General features: G+C 45.4%; 1 protein-coding gene across 1 annotated transcript; it reads right to left on the bottom strand.

Annotated features, from left to right (window-relative positions):
* Positions 1-10,792: 10,792 nt before the first annotated feature.
* Positions 10,793-21,213, bottom strand: DPPA4 (developmental pluripotency associated 4). The gene is made up of 7 exons (XM_032149126.2): positions 21,084-21,213; positions 17,239-17,362; positions 14,936-15,096; positions 14,800-14,850; positions 13,543-13,831; positions 11,947-12,145; positions 10,793-11,087 (listed from the first exon to the last, which is right to left on the bottom strand). The coding sequence occupies exons 1-7, from the start codon at positions 21,105-21,107 to the stop codon at positions 11,051-11,053; spliced, it is 885 nt and encodes a 294-aa protein (XP_032005017.1). The 5' UTR covers positions 21,108-21,213; the 3' UTR covers positions 10,793-11,050.
* Positions 21,214-21,649: the final 436 nt, after the last annotated feature.

Here is a 21,649-nt window from a genome sequence, read left to right as displayed (position 1 = left end):
TCCTCCTCCATGGGTTATTTTGAAACAAGTACCAGATCGCCTGTGATTTCTTTCATAAATTCAGGGAAAAGGCCGGTGCCGTGGCTCACACCTGTAATCTCAGTATGTCTCAGGAGGCCGAGGTGGCAGGAACACTTGAGTCCAAGAGTATGAGACCAGCCTGGGCAACATAGTGAGATCTCATTGTTACCAAAAAAAAAAAAAAAAAAAAAGAAAAGAAAAAGAAAATAGCCAGGTATGTGGGTGTGGTAAGACATGCCTGTGGTCCTAGCTACTCAGGGGGCTGAGGTCATTGGATCCCTTCAGCCCAGGAGCCCGAGGCTGCAGAGAGGCTGTCTCAATAAATAAATAAATCCAGGGGGGAAAAAATACTTTGTTCCTACTATAACTACGATATCCTTTTTACATCTAAACATAATTTTAAAGATCATTATTTAATATTATCAAAGTATTCAAATATATGTTATGTTCAAATATCCAGCAGTATTCAAAACTCCAATTATCTGGCTGGGCACCGTGGCTCACGCCTTTAATCCCAGCACTTTGGGAGGCCAAGGCAGGTAGATCACCTGAGGTCAGGAGTTTGAGACCAGCTGGCCAGCATGGAGAAACCCCGTCTGTACTAAAAATACAAAAATTAGCCAGGCATGGTGGCACGCGCCTGTAGTTCCAGCTACTGGTGGGGGCTGAGGCAGGAGAATTGCTTGAATCCAGGCGGTGGATCTCAAAAAAAAAAAAAAAAAAACTCCATTTATCTTACATATTTTTCTCTTCCCTCATTTTATTTTTTAACAATGTTTGAATCAGCGTCCAATCAAGGTCTGTGATAAATTGAAACAGGCCTTAAATTTTTCTTTATAGGTTATCTCCATCTGTTTTTATTTATTTATTTTATCGAGACAGGATCTCACTATGTCACACAGGCTGGGCTTGAACTCCTGGGCTCAAGCAATCCTGAGTAGCTGGGCCTCAGCCTCCTGAGTAGCTGGGATTACAGGCACATGCCATCACACTCAGCTTCCACTTCTTACTTCTTACAATTTTTTTGTGTGTGTGTGAGACGGAGTCTTGCTCTGTCGCCCAGGCTGGAGTGCAGTGGCGCAATCTCGGCTCACTGCAAGCTCCGCCTCCCGGCTTCACGCCATTCTTCTGCCTCAGCCTCTCCGAGTAGCTGGGACTACAGGTGCCCGCCACCACGCCCGGCTAATTTTTTATATTTTTTAGTAGAGACGGGGTTTCACCGTGGTCTCGATCTCCTGACCTCGTGCCAAGTGCTGGGATTACAAGCGTGAGCCACCGCCCCCGGCCTTACAGTTTGTTATTGTTGTTATTGTTGAAATAATTGTGTGAATTTCCAATAGTTTCCTATTTGAGTGTTGCCAGTTCTTACTTTACCGTTTAGTCTGTTCTAGCTTCTGTTGCCCAGGCTGGAGTACAGTGGTGCGACCACAGCTCACCACAGCCTTTCCCTGCTGGGCTCAAGAGATCCTCCCACCTCAGCCTCCTGAGTAGCCATGGCTACAGGCAAGTGCCACCGCGCCTGTCGAAATTTATTTTTTTGTAGAGACGGGTTCGCACTATGTTGCCCAAGCTGGTGTCTCCTGGGCTCAAGCAGTCTCCCGCGTAGGTCTCCCAAAGTGTAAGGATTACAGGTGTGAGCCACCACACCGAGCCTATTTTAAGTTTTTAAGAAAAATGTTATTTCTGTCCCTCTTCACTCATCTGACGCCTTGTTCTTTAAGCTTAAATGCATTTCTTAAGAGTAACCCTAAAAGCGATTCCTCTTGTCATTCTCTCATTCTAGTCCTTCAAAAACCAAATCATTTGAATCTGTAATTCTGTATGTATTTGGAATCTTACGGTAATTTCATCTCCTCAATTAGCAGGTTCTATGACAGCAATGGCCAGGTAGGTTTCAATCACCTTTGGTCTCCCAGAACCTTGCACTCTGTCTGGCTCAGAAGAGAAGCTCAATCAATGCTAGAGGTTTTTGTTGTTGTTGCTGTTGTTGTTGTTGTTTTCCCGAGACTGAATCTAGCTCTGTCGCCCAGGCTGGAGTGCAGTGGCACGATCTCGGCTCCTCCTCCCGGGTTCAAATGATTCTCATGCGTCAGCCTCCCGAGTAGCTGGGGTTACAGGTGCCTGCCACCATGCCCAGCTAATTTTTGTATTTTTGGTAGAGACAGGGTTTCACTGTGTTGGCCAGGCTGGCCTCGAACTGCTGACCTTGTCATCCGCCCAACTCGGCCCCCCAAAGTGCTGGGATTACAAGCGTGAGCCACCTCACCCAGCCAATTTTTTTTATTTTTTGAGACAGAGTCTCTCTCTGTTGCCCAGGCTGGAGTGCAATGGTGTGATTTTCACTCACTGCAAGCTCCGCCTCCCGGTTTCAAGCGATTCTCCTGCCTCAGCTTCCCGAGTAGCTGGGATTACAGGCGCCTTCCACCACACCCAACTAATTTTTCTATTTTTAGTAGAGATGGGGTTTCACCATGCTGGCTAGGCTGCTCTCGAACTCCCAACCTCAGGTGATCCGCCTGCCTCGGCGTCCCAAAGTGCACGGATTACAGGTGTGAGCCACCACACCCGGCCAATGCTAAGGTTATTAATATTGCCTGAACCTCCACATTTCCACCCCTTCCCACCCAACTCTGTTGTATAGCAGATGTCTGTTTCTTTGCTGCTGGTAAAGGATTTGGTGTAAATACTTATCACAGACTGATGTGACTATTTCTACCAGACTGTGGCATTCTGAAGTTCTCAGACACATCCTTATTCCCATGGGGCTCAGTAGAGTGTCCAGTTCATAGAAGGCTCTTAATTAGGCCCCAAAAATAACTCTAAAACAGATAGCACCAATTTTTTTTTTTTTTTTTGAGACGGAGTCTCACTCTGTCACCCAGGCTGGAGTGCAGTGGCGCGATCTCAGCTCACTGCAAGCTCCGCCTCCTGGGTTCACGCCATTCTCCTGCCTCAGCCTCCCGAGTAGCTGGGACTACAGGTGCCCGCCACCACGCCCGGCTAATTTTTTGTATTTTTAGTAGAGACGGGGTTTCATTGTGGTCTCGATCTCCTGACCTTGTGATCCGCCCGCCTCGGCCTCCCAAAGTGCTGGGATTACAAGCGTGAGCCACCACGCCCAATAGCACCAATTTTAGTTTGGGAATTAGTGTACGTATACTTCAAAGCTAAAAGGTAGCCACTAACAGGACACTGAACTATTAAAAACAACCTTCAAAAAAATCTTTTCTAAAGACTTTTTTCTATTATTTATTCCAATAATAGACAATAGTTCTGAAATAAAAATGCATTACTTTTTTTTTTTTTTAATTTTTATTTTTTGAGACGGAGTCTCGCTCAGCTGCCCAGGCTGGAGTGCAGTGGTGCAATCTCAGCTCACTGCAACCACCATCTCCCAGGTTGAAGAGACTCTCCCATCTCAGCTTCCTGAGTAGCTGGGATTACAGGCACCCGCCATCATGCCCAGCTAGTTTTTGTATTTTAGTAGGGACAGGGTTTCACCATGTTGGCCAGGCTGGTCTTGAACTCCTGACCTCAGGTAATCCGCCCGTCTTGGCCTCCCAAAGTGCTAGGATTACAGGCGTGAGCCACCGCACCCAGCAGAAATGCATTACTTTTTTCAAATACTTATTTTCTATATTGTAAGGGAAATAAAAATGCATTGTATTTCTCATTTAGATAAGTGCTTTCAAAATCATTTTTATTTTTTTAAATTTAATCTTATCTTTTTTCAAAATCACGTTTATTTATTTGTTTATTTTGAGACAGGATCTCACTCTGTTGCTCAGACTGGGGTGCAATGGTATGATCAGGGCTCACTGCAGCCTCTCACTCCTGGGCTCAAGTGATCCTCTTGCCTCAGCCTCCCCATTAGCTGGGACAACAGACTCATGCCAACACACCCAGCTAACACTTTTATCTTTTTAAATCAGAGAAATATGTTCTACAAAAATAGATGTTAATGGAACACCAATATATAATAGATAAAAGTGGAGCAACTCTGGTTTGGGTTTTTTTTTTTTTTGAGGTGGAGTTTCATTCTTGTTGCCTAGGCTGGAATGCAATGGCGTGATCTCGGCTCACTACAACCTCCATCTCCCAAGTTCAAGCGATTCTCCTGCCTCAGCCTCCTTAGTAGCTGGGATTACAGGCTTGTGCCACTACGACTGGCTAATTTTGCATTTTTAGTAGAGACAGGGTTTCTCCATGTTGGTCAGGCTGGTCTTGAACTCTCAACCTCAGGTGATCCTCCTGCCTCGGCCTCCCAAAGTGCTGGGATTACAGGCATGATCCACTGCGCCCGGCCGCATCTCATATATTTCGGTGAAAATACAGTATGGCACAGTCAATTTGGAAAACAGTTTGGCAGTGTCTTGTCAAGCTAAATGTACACTTAATATATGGCCCAGCAATCTCCTTCCTTGAGTATTTAGCCCAAATGAGTGAAACTTCAATATTCATTTTATTTATTTATTTTTTTTTTGAGACAGAGTCTCGCTCTGTCGCCCAGGCTGGAGTGCAAGTGGCGCAATCTCGGCTTACTGCAAGCTCCGCCTCCCGAGTTCATGCCATTCTCCTGCCTCAGCCTCTCCGAGTAGCTGGGACTACAGGCGCCCGCAACCATGCCCAGCTTTTGTATTTTTAGTAGAGACGGGGTTTCACCGTGGTCTCGATCTCCTGACCTCGTGATCCGCCCGCCTCGGCCTCCCAAAGTGCTGGGATTACAAGCGTGAGCCACCGCGCCCGGCCGAAACTTCAATATTCAAACAAAAAATTACAGAGAGGTTTATAGAAGACTTATTTGTAATCATCAAAACCTAAAAATAACCAAATATCCTTCAAGTGATGAAGGGTTCACAAACTGTGGTACCTCCACAAAATAGCACTATTTATTAATGAAAAGGAGCAAACTAATGATACATGCAAAAACATGTATCAGTCTCAAATACATTATGTCAAATTAAAGAACTCAGACTCATTACATTTTTACAACATCACGGAAAAGCCAAATAATTAAAATGAAAAATAGATCACTGGGGCCAGGCACAGTGGCTAAAGCCTGTAATCCCAGCACTTTGGGAGGCCGAGGTGGGTGGATCATGAGGTCAGGAGTTCAAGACCAGCCTGGCCAAGATGGTGGCACCCCGTCTCTACTAAAAATACAAAAACTAGCTGGGCGAGGTGGCTCAGGCCTGTAATCCCAACACTTCGAGAGGCTGAGGCCAGCGGATCACAAGGTCAGGAGTTTGAGACCAGCCTGGCCAACATAGTGAAACCTCGTCTCTACTAAAAATACAAAAATTAGCTGGGCCTAGTGGTGTGCGCCTGTAGTCCCAGCTACTCGGGAGGCTGAGTCAGGAGAATCACTTGAACCCGGGAGGCAGAGGTTATGGTGAGCCGAGACCACGCCATTGCACTCCAGCTTGGGCAACAGAGCAAGACTCCATCTCAAGAAAAAAAAAAAGCCAGGCCCAGTGGCACATGCCTGTAATCTCAGCTACTCAGGAGGCTGAGACAGGAGAATGGCTTGAACCTGGGAGGCTGAGGTTGCAATAAGCCAAGACCTCGCCACTGCACTCCAGCCAGGGAGACACAGCGAGACTCCGTTTCAAAAAAAAAAGGCCAGGTTTGGTGGCTCACGCCTGCAATCCCAGCACTTTGGGAGGCCAAGGCAGATGGATTATGAGGTCAGGAGATCGAGACCCTCCTGGCTAACACAGTGAAAACCCATCTCTACTAAAAATACAAAAAATTAGCTGCGTGTGGTGGCAGGTGCCTGTAATCCCAGCTACTTGGGAGGCTGAGGAAGGAGAATCATTACAGGCGTCAGCTACCACACCCAGCCTGAAACAGGAGTTTGAAGGAAGAGCAGAATGTAGAAAGTTCTTAACCTTTGCATTCTAGTTAGAGCTGCATGACTTCTGGAATGGGGAGGAATTCTTGTCCAGTCTGTTTACCTCTTTAGAACCCTCCTTGGTGTTATAAACCCCCTGATGTATTGTGGTCCTCCTCCTTGTCATCTACCATGGAGATAAACAAGACTTCTTTCAATCTCTAGCTCTGACATGTACAGAAATATTAGGGGTAGAGTTATGTGATACAAACTATTTCCTCTTTAATTTCCAAACTAACCATTTTTTCTCCTTTGTGATAAAATTTAGAGTGAAATGCACAGATCTTGGAGTGTACACTGTAATGAGCTTTAAAAAATGAGTAGCCAGGCCGGGTGTGGTGGCTCACACCTGTAATCTCAGCACTTTGGGAGGCCGAGGCAGGTGGTTCGCCTAAGGTCGAGAGTTCGAGAACAGCCTGACCAACACGGAGAAACCCTGTCTCTACTAAAAATACAAAAAATAAGCAGAGAGTGGTGGCACATGCCTGTAATCCCAGCTACTCGGGAGGCTGAGGCAGGAGAATCACTTGAACCGGGAGGCGGAGGTTGCGGTGAGCCAAGATCGAGCCATTGCACTCCAGCCTGGGCAACAAGAGTGAAACGCTATGTCAAAAATAAAATAAAACAAAATAAAATGAAATAATAAAATAAAATAAAATAAAATAAAATAAAATAAAATAAAATAAATGATTAGCCAATTCCCCCAGTCAAGATAGAAAATATTTCTATCACCAGAAAAATTCCTTTAGGGCTCTTCCAGTCAATTCCCATTACTTCCGCCCTTTGGAAAACCTGCTTTACTTTTTATCACCAAGATTAGCAATTCTTTTTTTTTTTTTTTTTGAGACGGAGTCTCGCTCTCTCACCCAGGCTGGAGTGCAGTGGCGCCATCTCGCCTCCCGGGTTCACGCCATTCTCCGCCTCCCGGGTTCACGCCATTCTCCTGCCTCAGCCTCTTCGAGTAGCTGGGACTACAGGCGCCCGCCACCACGCCCGGCTAATTTTTTTTGTATTTTTTAGTAGAGATGGGGTTTCACAGTGGTCTGGATCTCCTGACCTCGTGATCCGCCCGCCTCGGCCTCCCAAAGTGCTGGGATTACAAGCGTGAGCCACCGCGCCGCCAAGATTAGCAATTCTTAGACTCTTCTGCAGGACTTGTGAGTACACATTGCTGAACCACACCCTGTGTCATTCAGTAGGTCTGAGATGAAGTAATATGCATTTCAAAGTTCCAGGCTAATATGGATGCTGGTTTGGGGACTAAATGAGAATCACTGTCACATTTTATGGAAAACTTAACTTTTTTTTTTTGAGATGGAGTTTTGCTATTTTTGCCCAGGCTGGAGTGCAATGGCGGGATCTTGGCTAACTGCAACCTGTGCCTCCTGGGCTCAAGTGATTCTCCTGCCTCAGCCTCCCAAGTAGCTGGGATTACAGGTGTGTGCCACCACGTTCAGCTAGTTTGTATTTTTGGTAGAGACAGGGTTTCACCATGTTGGCTAGGCTGGTCTCAAACTCTGGATCTCAGATGATCCGCCCCCCGGGCCTCCCAAATTGTTGGGATTACAGGTGTGTGCCACCACGCCTGGCCCTTTTTGTGTGTGGGGGGGACGGAGTCTCACTCTATTGCCCAGGCTGGAGTGCAGAGGCACAATCTTGGCTCACTGCAACCTTCGCCTCCCAGGTTCAAGTGACTCTCCTGCCTCAGCCTCCTAAGTAGCTGGGATTATAGGCATGTGCTACCACACCCAGCTAATTTTTTTTTTTTTTTTTTTGAGATGGAGTTTTGCTTTTGTTGCCCAGGCTGGGGTGCAATGGTGTGATCTTGGCTCACCACAACCTCTGCCTCCCGGGTTCAACCAATTCTCCTGCCTCAGCCTCCCAGGTAACTGGAATTACAGGCATGTGCCACCATGCCTGGCTAATTTTTGTGTTATTAGTAGAGACAGGGTTTCTCCATGTTGGTCACGCTGGCCTTGAACTCCCAACCTCAGGTGATCCACCCCCCTCAGCCTCCCAAAATGCTGGGATTACATGTGTGAGCTACCGCACCCTGCCAATTTTAGCTTTATTTGAATACAGATTGTCCTCTCGTTACTCACTGCAAGCTCCGCCTCCTGGGTTCACCCCATTCTCCTGCCTCAGCCTCCTGAGTAGCTGGGACTACAGACGCCCAGCTAATTTTTGTATTTTTAGTAGATGGGGTTTCACCTTGTCAGCCAGGATGGTCTTAATCTCTTGACCTTGTGATCCGCCCGCCTCGGCCTCCCAAAGTGCTGGGATTACAGGCATGAGCCACCGTGCCTGGCCCTTTTTTTTTTGAAGCAGGTTCTCTGCTCTGCTGCCCAGGCTGGAAGGGCAGTTGTGCCATCATGGCTCACTGCAGCCTCGACCTCCAGCTCAAGCAATCCTGCCATCTTGGCCACCAAGTAGCTGGGACTACAGGCCACAGGCCACCATAGTGGGTTAATTTTTTTTGTATTTTGGTGAAAGGGTTTCAACATGCTGCCCAGGCTGGTCTTGAACTCCTGGGCTCAAGTCATCTGCCAGCCTCAGTCTCCCGAGTGCTGGGATGCCCCGGCCCCTGTGGCTCTTCACATATGGCTATCTCTAAGTAAGTGTCATTCAAAGCAAGGTAGACTCACTTAATTAGCCTGAGACAACAGGTGTAATCAGGACTAATTGTTTCCTCATGATTAGATTTACATTATCTTTTTGGCAATGATATTGTGTACTTCCCATTGCTTATCAGAAAAGACATTTTAGTTTGTAACATTCCTGGTGGTGCTAAGTTGGAATCCTTGGTTAAGGTGGCTGTAGCCACATTTCAATTTTTATGTCAGTAAGCCCCATTGTGCCAAAATGTAGAAATTTGATTTCCATCAACAGTGTGTTCAGAGGCCCTGACCAACATTTACCCTTGGAAGCTGCCATGTCCCTTTGGAGCCAAGAGAAATTTGGAAGGCTGGCTCCAGGTTTCCCACACCAGATACAACGTGGGCACAGACCTATTTTTACAAGTTATCTTAACATCCAGATGGGAAATTGGGAATATAAACCTCTTCTCACAGCTCCCCCCAAAGCAGCAAGATGTCATGCCTCTGCCAGGGAACTCATCTGAGACATAGTGAGTTTATAGCTCCAACTGTCTTCCTCTTAGTATTCTGGGAGCATAGCAGGCAGACAGGGAGTGGGGGACTGAATGTGATTGATAGGAACTTTGCGGGAGACCTGTGAAAATTAGGGTGATTTGGCAAGTATATAACTTTAAGGTTTTATCTTGCTGGGGCAGGAAGATGAGTAAATAAACTGTCTTACTGGTAGACTCCAATTATTAATTTATTTTGTATAGACAGAAATTTAAGTTTATTGAAATGTGTTAGAAACAGGGAGGTATCTACAAGCAGCATCATAAAGCAAAGGACATTTCCAAATTAATAGAAAGGAAACAGGATAGAAACTTGACCCATCCAAATAAAGTAGGGGAGAAGTTTAAAAAGGAAACAAAATGAACAATACACATAGTATAAGAAAAAAATGTCTATTATTTATTACACTGAACAATTCTGACCACCAACAACCAATGGGGGGCAGGAGTGAAGAACATCTTGCTTCTCAACAAACTTTCCTCCCTTGCTTTAACATTTGAGGATTCTTTCCCAAACCTATTACACCTGTATTATGATGGTTACAAATTTTCCAACTCTGCCACTCCTTCCAGTGCATTATTTTTAGTATCTTCATTAAAGGGGCAAAAAAAAAAAAGATCCCCTACTTGTAATAACAAAACAATGTTGGTAACTGTCATTAAATCAGGATGAGTGAAAGACAGATCTGTTCCCAGACTCACAGTACTATAAATTTAGGAAGTACACAAAAAAAATCAAAAATTACACAATAGGATACATTAAATATGTACAGCTTTTTGTATGTCAATCATACTTAAGTAGTTTTAAAAACAAATGATCCAACCCATACCACCAACTAACAAACAAATGAGTCATACAAAAGAAAAATCACACGTTTTGGTTTACTCCTACTTTTGAGTTAAGAACACTAACGATAAAATTTGCATGTAATGAATATGGTTCTCTAAATACAACAGATTTTTATTTTTATTTATGGAGAATTGGTTAATAAACACATTTTAAGTTCAATATATTATGTATTTATGAGTGGGAAGCAATCTTAAACATTTTAAACACCAGAAATATATAAAACAATTATAAGTGAAATAATACAGACAAAGTCCCTTGTGTTTTCCTGGAGTCAAACCATAGAAATCTCAGGTTATTAAGAGAACTTTGAAAAATATTGTTTTGAATATTAAAAATCATGTGTTTAGGGGAGGGAGAGAATTAACAAACTTTCTTTGCCTTAAAATACTTTACGTTTTATGCAACAGCAATTGGAATGAAGCGGCTCCTAAAGTAGTCACTGTTCAGAGGAAGAAAAAATTGAGCACAAGAGCCAACTATCATTTCACTCCTTCACAATGCTCAGCTGAAGAACTCACTTAAAAGAGCTGTTGAAGGTCAGGCGCAGGGGCTCATGCCCATAATCCCAGCATTTTGGGAGGCGGAGGAGGGTGGATCACTTGAGTCCAGGAGTTTGAGACCAGCCTGGCCAACATGGTGAAACCCCATCTCTACTAAAAATACAAAAAATTAGCTGGGTGTGGTGGCAGGTGCCTGTAATCCCAGCTACTCAGGAGGCTGAGGCAGGAGAATCATTTGAACCCAGGAGGCAGAGATTGCACTGAACTGAGATTGCACCACTGCACTCCAGCCTGGGCAACAGTGAGACACTGTCTCAAAATACAACAAAAAAGAGCTGCTGCTGAAGTCACGTCTATTTTAAAAAAGCAGTATGAATGAGTTTTTCTACATATTAACTACAATTTATGGTAATTTGTGAAATGTTTTTCCATTTCTAAATGTAAGAGTCTCTATCTCCACTCACAAAGCAACAGGCACTGCTAGGGGTCTTAGGCTAACATCTTCCACCCCACCAGTCTGCATGGCCCATAAACAGGTGTGCAGAGGACCAGAGTTCACCTGTCAGCAACACCACAGAATCCAACTCTCCAGCTTTTCTGCCATTAATTACCATAGATGTGGCCTTTTTCCTGATATTCTATTCCCATTGGAGGCTTTTTATTAAGACCTTGTTCCTATAAAGCAAATAAAATATTTGTTTTTAAAAAGAATGAAGAAATATTAAAAATAGCCAAGAAACCCGCTGCTGGAATGCTGTTGAAATTGCCCTTACAACTTTAGGATCATAGGTAGCAAGCAAGCCTGTGATCCTGTCATTCAAGAATGAAGATCATCAGCCAAGTTATCATGCCTCTGTAGGATGTTCCCTGACTTGTGCGAACCATGGACAAGAGGCCTTGGAGGGCTGGGCTCTTTTCATCACTTTCCCAAAAACTCAAGTATGTCATTAAAAGACTACCCAAAGTGACCTCCTCAGTTCTCTTCAACTTGCTTGGCATAGAGAGATTATCAAAATACAGCAAAAAGTAGGATATCCCAAAGAAGGAAAAGCCAATCACACATTCACATACTTCCTCCTGTGGGAGATGGTCTTGCTATGTTTCCCAGGCTGAGAAATTACTGATCTCTCCTTTGCATCTAGTCGATTCTTCCCTTAAGGAACCTCTTCTTTGATATTCATCATGTTATTCTAGGTGCTTATATGCCCACCATCCCTGTTAGATTGTAGGCTACTTAAAGAGGTTTTTTGCTAGTCATTATTTCTGTGTAGGGCGTACACTTTGAATACAGTGATTATATAATGTTTGTTGCTCCCAGAATTCTGTGTCTCCAGATAGAAGCATTAAACCCTGACACATAAATGCTTTCTTTTTCCTGGGGATAAACTTAACTGAGTAATAATTTTCTTGAAACTCTTTACTGACAATTTGAGCTTGAAATACATGGCTATTTAAGATTAATGTATATCTTAACTTTCTGAAATTGAAAATCCGGCACCCACTTTTAGTTTGTAGAAAAGCATCAGGTAATTACCTGTGAACACATTTGGGGCACAACATATTGTCTTCAAGGTGCGGGGGTGGAAAATTGGAGGCAGGAAGCAAGAAGAGTGCACTCACTCTCCCTTCTTGCTTTTCTGGAACCCAGGCTTGACCAGCATGAAACTGCAGGTGAACCCAACCATCTGTGTCTGCAGGGAGACTTTTCCCATGGACCACACACCACCTGACACCTGGCGAAGGAGAGAGACAGGTACCCACACACCAGGATGACATACTGATGTAAGACTGCATTATGGCCCATTACCCTTGATTGACCAGCTCCAAGATGTGAACCCTGAAATCCTAACTTAACCTCTTCTCTATTCTGTTCTCCTTTAGAAAAGCATACAAGCCGGGAACAGTGGTTCACGCTTGTAATCCCAGCACTTTGGGAGGCCGAGGCGGGCGGATCACGAGGTCAGGAGATCGAGACCATCCTGGCTAACACAGTGAAACCCCGTTTCTACTAAAAATACAAAAAATTAGCCGGGTATGGTGGCGGGCGCCTGTAGTCCCAGCTACTCAGGAGGCTTGAGGCAGGAGAATGGTGTGAACCTGGGAGGTGGTGCTTGCAGTGAGCCGAGATGGCGCCACTGCACTCTAGCCTGGGTGACAGAGCGAGACTCCGTCTCCAAAAAAAAAAAAAGCATACAAGACAGTTCCTGTTAAAACTTAAAAATCTAGTTGGAAGTAGTATAGTCATAGGTGGGCAGATGGTAGAAAGACTAACCCAGAGTGTCTGGAAAGGGCTTCATGAAATAAGCTCAGGGGTCTCAGCTCTTAACACACATTGGATTATGCTAAGCAGTTTGTCTTCTTTTGTTGTATTTTCTGTAATTCTTACAACATATAAGGTAGGTATTACCCATTTTACAATGAAAATACTGGGAAATATTTTAAATAACTTATTAATGCCATTCTGGGGCTCCGTTGCAGGCAATTAAGTTTAGACCTTGCCTTTAATTTAAATTGCTTAAAAGGGTAAAGAAAGAAAACGAGATTGCTATCCCCTTCTGATGCCATCAATAATTTAGAGCAGTGGTTCTCAAACTGTGATCCCCAGACCAGCATCCTTAGTACTGCCTGGGAAACTGTTAGAAATGCAAACTCCCGCCGGGCACGGTGGCTCACGCCTGTAATCCCAGCACTTTGGAAGGCCAAGGCGGGCGGATCATCGGAGGTCGGGAGTTCGAGACCAGCCTGACCAACATGGAGAAACCCCATCTCTACTAAAAACACAAAATTAGCCAGGCATGGTGGCACATGCCTGTAATCCCAGTTACTCAGGAAGGCTGAGGCAGGAGAATTGCTTGAACCCGGGAGGTGGAGGTTGCAGTGAGCCGAGATTGCGCCACTGCACTCTAGCCTGCTGGGCAGCAAGAGTGAAACTGTCTCGAAAAAAAAAAAAAAAAAAGAAATGCAAACAATCAGGTCCTGTCCTAGACCTGAATCAGAAACTCTGTGGGCAGGGTCCAGGAATCACCGGCCCTGAAAGGGATTTTGATATACCCTAAAATTTATCAGGGATTAATATCTACTAAGCTTATTTCCCCAATGGACCAGAATAAGCTCTTGATGTTGCGCTTACCAGAGGCCTCTTGTGGAGATTCCACTGCCTCTGGCGTCCTCGCCCTGGCGGAAATTCTCGCCCAGGAGGCCAGCAAAGCCTCTGGGGCAGAAGTTGTCACCACAACTGTATTAACTCCCTCAAGGAGAGCAGTGGAATGTTCCAGGGCAGGTGGGCCCCCTGCAGGGGGAAGAGCCACTTCAGGAGGATGTGTCTCAGAACTTTGCAGGGACGTTTCCCCTTTTTCCACCTTTAATTTTTTTTGCAATGATTTCCGGATTTTGGCCTCTTTTGCTGTGCTAGGAAAATCCTGCAGAAAGGGTGAAATAATAAAGATAAAAATAAAGATTAAAATTCTAACAAAAATGGCCTAAGGGTTAAAGAGTCTTGATCAAATACAAAGTTTCACTTAGACAGGAGGACTAGGTTCAAGAGATCTATTGTACAAGTTGGTAATAGCACAGTTAATAACAATGTACTGTCTTCTTGAAAATTGCTCAGTTGGCCATGCAGTGGCTCAGGTCTGTAATCCTAGCACTTTGGGAGGCCAAGGTGGGTGAAACACTTGAGGTCAAGAGTTCGAGACCAGCCTGACCAACATGGTGAAACCCCGTCTCTACTAAAAATACAAAAATTATCCAGGCATGGTGGCTCATGCCTGTAATCCCAGCTACTCCAGCGGCTGAGACAGGGGTATCACTTGAACCAGGGAGGCAGAGGTTGCAATGAGCCTGCACTGCAGCCTAAGTGACAGAAGGAGACTCTGTCTCAAAAAAAAAAAAAAAAGAAAAGAAAAAGAAATAGAAAAAAAGAAAATTGCTGGCCGGGCACAGTGGCTCATGCCTATAATCCCAGCACTTTGGGAGGCCCGAGGTGGGTGGATCACCCAAGGTCAGGAGTTTGAGACCAGCCTGACCAACATAGCGAAACCCCACCTCTACTAAAAATACAAACATCGGCCAGGCGTGGTGACAGGCGCCTGTAATCCCAGCTACTCTGGAGGCTGAGGCAAAAGAATTGCTTGAACCCGGGAAGTGAAGGTTGCAGTGAGCCGAGATGGTGCCACTGCACTACAGCCTGGGTGACAGTGCAAGACACTCAAAAAAAAAAAAAAAAAAGAAAAGAAAAGAAAAGAAAAGTAGGGATGGGAAATACTGTTCTTTCTTAGAACTAGGGGTGGAGGGACAGGGTGAGGCTAAGACAGTTCCTTTACTCACTTTTGAGGCTACAGTAGGTAATTAGGATAAGCATTGAAACGTCCATCCTTTAAAAAGTTACCTTTTGATTTGGGTAGGCAAAGGCACACAGGCGCTTATATGCATCCAATTTCTAAGATAATAGAAAACTGAGTTAGTAAGGCAAATAAGGTTCCTACCCTTCCTCCCAGCAGCACCACCCCAGCCTAGGCCCTCACCTGGCCTTTGGAGCTCAGCTTCAATTGTTGGCACCACGCCCGCAGAATGTCCCGGTGAATCAGATTAACAGGTGGCAGTTTAGAGGGTAACGGAGGGATTGGTATCTTCTTCTGAGGTCTGGGGTTGTCAGTGTGCTCTGCCTTCTTCTTAGGGCAGAGCACTGAAGGAGAATGGAATCAAATTAGTAGTAATTAGATCTTTGTGTAGCTTTTCAGAATTTCAAAAAGTAAAATCACTTTTTTTTTTTTTTTGAGACAGAGTCTCGCTCTGTCGCCCGGCTGGAGCACAGTGGCGCAATCTTGGCTCCCTGCAACCTCCGCCTCCTGGGTTCAAGTGATTCTCCTGCCTCAGCCCCCTGAGTAGTTGGGATTACAGATGCCCACCACCACGTCCGGCTAATTTTTTGTATTTTTAGTGGAGATGGGGTTTCTTTTTTTTTTTTTTTTTTTTTGAGACGGAGTCTCGCTCTGTCACCCAGGCTGGCATGCAGTGGCGTGATCTCGGCTCACTGCAAGCTCCGCCTCCCGGGTTCACGCCATTCTCCTGCCTCAGCCTCTCAGAGTAGCTGGGACTACAGGCGCCCGCCACCACACCCGGCTAATTTTTTGTATTTTTAGTAGAGACAGGATTTCACCGTGCTCTGGATCTCCTGACCTCGTGATCCGCCCGCCTCGGCCTCCCAAAGTGCTGGGATTACAAGCGTGAGCCACCGCGCCCGGCCTGGAGATGGGGTTTCACCATGTTGGCCAAGCTGTTCTCAAACACCTGACCTTGTGATCTGCCCACCTAGGCCTCCCATAGTGCTGGGATTACAGGCCTAAACCACTGCGCCCAGCCTAAAATCACTTTTAGTTATTAATAGTCCAATCCCTCTCAAACCTGGGACTTACCACTTCTAAATCCGTTTTATTCCTAAATTTCCCCACTACTCAGGTACACTTGCTCCTTTGTGAGCCCCCTAATCCACAGAACCCAGGTGGTGGCACCGGAGATTGCACTTCCATCCCAGGGGAATTACTGCTGTCTTAAGACTTGAGATCATACTCAGTGGTGTCCTCTACCCACAGAGCAAAATCAACACCTGACAATGCTACACAGGCAACCACTAATACCCGTAATTCTGCCAGCCCACCCTGGTCAGGGCAACACTCTGGTTTCATAGCAGGTATGTTTCCTTAGCTCTGCTTTGTTTCTGTTCATCCCGCTTCTGCAACTCACATACCTGTCTTCATTCAGTAAAGATTTCTGGCTGGGCGCAGTGGCTCATACTATAATCCCAGCACTTTGGGAGGCCAAGGTGGGTGGATAACCTGAGGTCAGGAGTTCGAGACCAGCATGGTCAACATGGTGAAATGCAGTCTCTACTAAAAAAATTAGCCGGGCGCGGTGGCACATGCCTGTAATCCCAGCTACTTGAGAGGCTGAGGCAAGAGAACTGTTTGAACCCGGGAGGCAGAGGTTGTAGTGGGCCGGGATCATGCCAAAAAAATTTCTAAGGCTGGGCGTGGTGGCTCACACCTGTAATCCCCGCAATTTAGGAGGCCAAGGCAGATGGATCACTTGAGGCCAAGAGTTTGCAACCAGCCTGGCCAATATGGTGAAACTCCGTCTGTACTAAAAATACAAAAATCAGCCAGGCATGATGGCACATGCCTGCAATCCTAGCTAACTTGGGAGGCTGAGACAGGAAAATTGCTTGAACCCGGGAGGCACAAGTTGCAGGGAGCTGAGATGGTGCCACCACACTCCAGCCTAGATGACAGAGCGACACCCGGTCTTGGTGTCAAAAAAAAAAAAAAAAAAAAAAAAAAGACACAGCCTGTAATGACACTAATAGTAGGGTTTACTCTGTACATATTACTTCTCAGGCACAGTCTAAGTGCTTCACTTAACTACCCTATGTAAATTTTAACACTCCATTCCCACCCCTTAATAAAGGTAGATATTGTCCTAACTTATTTTTAGAATAGGAAGTCCGGTTTCAAGAATGGGTCTTCAAATTTACAGCTGTCTATTCCCAAATCATTGCACACTGAAATCCTTAACTCCAAGTAGCAAGTGAAAGAAAAAATGATCAACAGAACCAAACATGCTGTGGAAGTCTGAAGATAGGAAGGGATCAGTTAAGAGCAGTGGTGACCAAAAGATCCTTCAGGAAGGTAGTTTAAGCTAGGCTTCCATGAAGTACAGGATTTGCACAATACGTGATGGAAATTTCTTCCCTGGCTTTTCTTCTTCAGAAAAAGTCCTCTGGCTTCTAAGACCCGAGAAGGTGGGATCTGAGGATTTGAAGACCTCTTACCTTTATTGCCTTTGACAGACATTTTTTCTTTGGTTCTCTTTGCTGATGTTCCTGGCAAAGCAATTGTATTTGGTTGATTAGAAGCCTGCTGATCCTCTTCCCTCGACTTCTCTGTGGAGGTCCACTGGGGAACAGAGGAGCTGGTCAGTCATTCCTCTAGTGTCCAAACCACACATACACTACCTGCCTCAAGATAACTCACTGCTAAGGCACCAAGGCAGTTACTGGACTCCACTGGCAGTGTGGATTCTCCTCTGGGTATCATCTTAACACCCAGTTTCATTTACAAGACTGGGAAACAAAGATGGAAAAAATGGGAGGAAAGCACATGAAAAGACAGATACAAACAAGAGTAGAAGAAAACAGGCTCTTAGTTGGGGAAAGAAGCGCTTAGGCTCACGCCTGTAGTCTGAGTGCTATAGGAGGCCAAGGCAAGAGAATTGCTTGAGTCTGGTAATTGGATACCAGCCTGAGCAACAACATAGTGAAACCTTGCCTCTACAAAAAAGAAACAAAATTAGCCGAGCATGGTGGTGTGTGCCTGTAGTCCAGCTACTCAAGAGACTGAGATAGGAGGATCGCTTGAGCCAGGGAGGTAGGTAGAGGCTGCACCGCTGCACTCCAGCCTGGGTGACAGAATGAGAGTGTCTCAAAAAAAAAAAGAGGCCCTTAACTCACTTTACTATATTCCATCATCTCCCACCTGGAAGAATTTTTTTCCCCCAGTCCTTCCTTCTTGACACCTTCCAAATAATTTTCTAACCCTGTTGGCAGAGTGACACTATGAAAAGTTTACATCCTTTCAGTGGTTTATTGCTCTTAACATAAAAATAATTGTCTTTAACATTACCTACCAGCCTCTTATCTCCTATTTCACACTGCTCTCCCTGCCCAAGCTCCAGCCACATAGTACCTTTCCTTCCCAAAGTTGTTACGTTCCTCAGCCCCAACCTCTACCCTACTTCTATTTACACTTTAAAATCTTACACCTTAAAAATCTTACTCTTAAGAGTTCTCACCTCAAGTGCTATTTAACCTGGCCCTTTCAGACCAATCTACTAAATACTGCCTCATTTCTACTACTTGTTAATTGCAATTACACTGGTTTGTGCGATTTCTTTTTCATCATAGGCACTCAATAAATATTGGTTCATTGAATTAAAGGAAGCAAAGTGGGAATGGGGAAAAGTTGTTTAATCCAGAGACAGTAACATACATTGAGCCCCTGTCTCATACCAGGCATTGGCTTTGATATGCTCCTTACTTTCATTTTTTAAAAACATATTTATTTATTAAAGAAAAGGTCTTGCTCTGTCACACAGGCTGGAGTGCTCCAAGCTCTTACCTCCCGGGTTCAAGTGATCCTTTGCCTCAGCCTCCTGAGTAGCTGGGACTCCAGGCTAATTTTTTGTAGAGATGAGGTCTCCCTATGTCTCTCCCACTGATCTCAATCTTCTAGCCTCAAGCAATCCTCCTGCCTTGGCTCCCCAAAGAGTTGGGATTAAAGGGATTAAAGAGTTGGGATTAAAGGTGAGCCACCGCACCCAAGGGCTCCCTATTTTCTTTTTCTCGGAGACGAGTCTCGGTCTGTTGCCCAGGCGGTAGTGCAGTGGCGTGATCTCAGCTCACTGCAACCTCCATCTCCCCAGTTTAAGCAATTCTCTGCCTCAGCCTCCCGACTAGCTGGAATTACACGCGCCCGCCACCACGCCCAGCTGAATTTTTCTATTTTTAGTAGAGATGGGGTTTCACCATGTTGGCCAGGCTGGTCTCAAACTCCTGGCCTCAAGTGATCCGCCCACCTCCGCCTCCCAAAGTGCTGGGATTACAGGCATGTGCCACTGTGCCTGGCCTTGGCCTTCCTTTTTTCAGTCATTTAATTCTCATAGCAATCTGGCAACAATTACTTCTCAGACACAGAAACTGAGGATCAGAGGTAACATAAAGACACAGATTAAGAGTACATTAAATATAAATTAAAATTTAAATATAAAGGCTGGGCTCCGTGGCTCACGCCTGTAATCCCGGCACTCTGGGAGGCCGAGGTGGGCTGACCGATTGAGGTCAGGAGTTCGAGACCAGCCTGGCCAACATATCGAAACTCAGTCACTACCAAAAATACAAAAACTACCTGGGCGTGGTGGTGCGCGCCTGCAATCCCAGCTAATCGAGAGGCTGAGTCAGGAGAATCGCTTGAACCCGGGAGGCAGAGGCTGCAGTGAGCCGAGATCGGCTACTGCACACCACTCTGGGCGACAGAGTGAAACTCATTAAAAAAAAATTAATATAATAAAATTTCTAAATCTAAATCCTTTTCTTCACTTTCAGGGTGGATTACTGGACAAATTAACATTTGTATGGCATTTTTACATCTTTATAGCAGTTCTACATTTTGATTTGAAATTTACATTTGCATAGCCCTTACAAAAAGTACTCACTTTGGACCTCACAAAAGACTTAAAACGGGCCGGGCGCGGTGGCTCACGAGGTCAGGAGATCGAGACCATCCTGGCTAACAGGGTGAAACTCCGTCTCCACTAAAAATACAAAAAATTCTTCGGGCGTGGTGGCGGGCGCCTGTAGTACCAATACTCCGGAGGCTGAGGCAGGAGAATGGCGTGAGCCCGGGAGGCGGAGCTTGTAGTGAGCGGAGATCGCGCCACTGCACTACAGCCTGGGCGACAGAGCGAGACTCCGTCTCAAAAAAAAAAAACCAAAAAACTTAAAACAGAGACAGTTAAAAATGACCCAGTTTAAGTCAAGACGACCTGAGAGCGCTCGGATATGGCCGTTCAGTGCCTGTGCAACGTCTTAAATCGTCTCTTCCTTCAGTTTCTGTCTGCATTGTTCCCAATGTCTGCCTTCTGACTACTCCTAGGTCCTAAGGACTCTGGGAAAAGGGGACGAATTCATTCTCAGCACCTTTGGTTTAGGATCTGTGTCTGTCTAAAGGAAATTAAAGGGTTTCATTCTTTTCCAACCTCAGCTCAATTACCTCTTCCTAAAACCTTTCCTTCACCACCCTTTTCTCCTGTTACCATTTCCCTCTAGCCCCGATATTCAGTTAGTTCTTTCTGACAGGACAAAGCACCTCTTCAAAACAGAAAACCCGGGCCGGGAGCAGCGGCGCGCGCCTGCAGTCCTAGTAGCACTTTGGTAGGCCGAGGTGGGAGGATCGCTTGAGACTGGGAGGTTGCAGTGAGCAGTGATGGTGCCACTGCACTCCAGCCAGGGAGACAAAAGTGAGACCCTGTTCCAAAACAGAAACCTGAAAACCTAGTTTTTTAACTTTTTCTTTTGAGGTGGAGTTTCGCTCCGGTTGCCCAAGCTGGGGGTGCAATGGGGCGATCTCGGCTCACCGCAACCCCCGACTCCCGGGTTCAAGCGATTCTCCTGCCTCAGCCTCCCTAGTAGCTGGGATTACAGGTGTGAGCCACCACATCCGGCTAATTTTGTATTTTTAGTAGGGACGGGGTTTCTCCATGTTGGTCAGGCTGGTCTCGAACTCCCGACCTCAGGTGATCCGCCCGCCTCGGCTGCCGAAAGTGCTGGGATTACAGGCGTGAGCCACCGCGCCCGGCCTCTTTTTTTTTTTTTTCCTCCTATCTTTTGACACCCTCAACCTCCTCAACTAAACCTAGAAAACCTCATTTCTTATTTGTCTCCTCACTCCAATATACTAGGCTGCAATCATATTCTTGGGCCTTACTCTTAAAAAAAGAAAAAAAAAGTCAAGAGGAGAAAATTCGAAGGCACATTCTTTTCTCCTTAAAGGAAAAATCAAGAGTGCCCAGGGAAGACAGAAACACAAAGACAGAAAACAAATCCACTAAAACTGTACTGACCTCCTTGCCTTTCGCCTTCTCCATACTTGTAGAAGAAGCGGAGCCTCGCAAGATGCTTCCAAAATGGCCCCTGCCCCAAGATTGCTGTTTGCAAAGTCTCCTCCCACTTCCTGCCGCCCGAAGACCCTTTTTCTCTCCACCTCACCTCTTGTTTTCTTCTCCTCTTCTGTTCCCTCCCCCACAATTTGTAAATGCTAAAATTGCATTCTTTCTTATTCATGGGTGACCTTTGTCTGGGTTGAATTACTAATACCATTCCTGGCCCTTTTCTGTTCATTTTAAATGTAATTATCCAAAGTATGGTTCCGGAATCATTGGGAGATTGAGCGAGCACTCCTTCAGTACGATTCTACGGGGGAAAAAAAAAAAAACAGTGGCCAGAGACTTGAGCAGGATCTGTGAAGGGATTTAGTAATGGAACTTGTGGAAACAATAGACTTCAGGGACCAGACTGGCGGCTTGAGGAAAGCTATTTTCTCGTACCAAATACATTTCCTAAGTAAGTTACTCAACCAACTAAAACTCCAGGTTTCTCTGTACTAATACCGAGCATCTTTTCATCTGCC

This window comes from Hylobates moloch, unplaced genomic scaffold (genome assembly GCF_009828535.3).
Source record: "Hylobates moloch isolate HMO894 unplaced genomic scaffold, HMol_V3 SCAFFOLD_4, whole genome shotgun sequence".
Classification (NCBI taxonomy): domain Eukaryota; kingdom Metazoa; phylum Chordata; class Mammalia; order Primates; family Hylobatidae; genus Hylobates; species Hylobates moloch.
The sequence above is the reverse complement of the archived record's forward strand: the minus strand, read 5'-3'. Positions and strand labels throughout refer to the sequence as shown.

Bases quoted from the DNA above. Each gene is read 5' to 3' on its own strand.
- DPPA4 (XM_032149126.2), bottom strand. From the start codon at position 21,107: ATGGAGAAGGCGAAAGGCAAGGAG. The intron at 17,363-21,083 runs GTCAGTACAGTT...TCTGTTCCCCAG, and splicing joins AGAAGGCGAAAGGCAAGGAG to TGGACCTCCACAGAGAAGTC. The intron at 11,088-11,946 runs GTAATTACCTGA...TTTGCTTTATAG, and splicing joins TGCCCCAAATGTGTTCACAG to GAACAAGGTCTTAATAAAAA.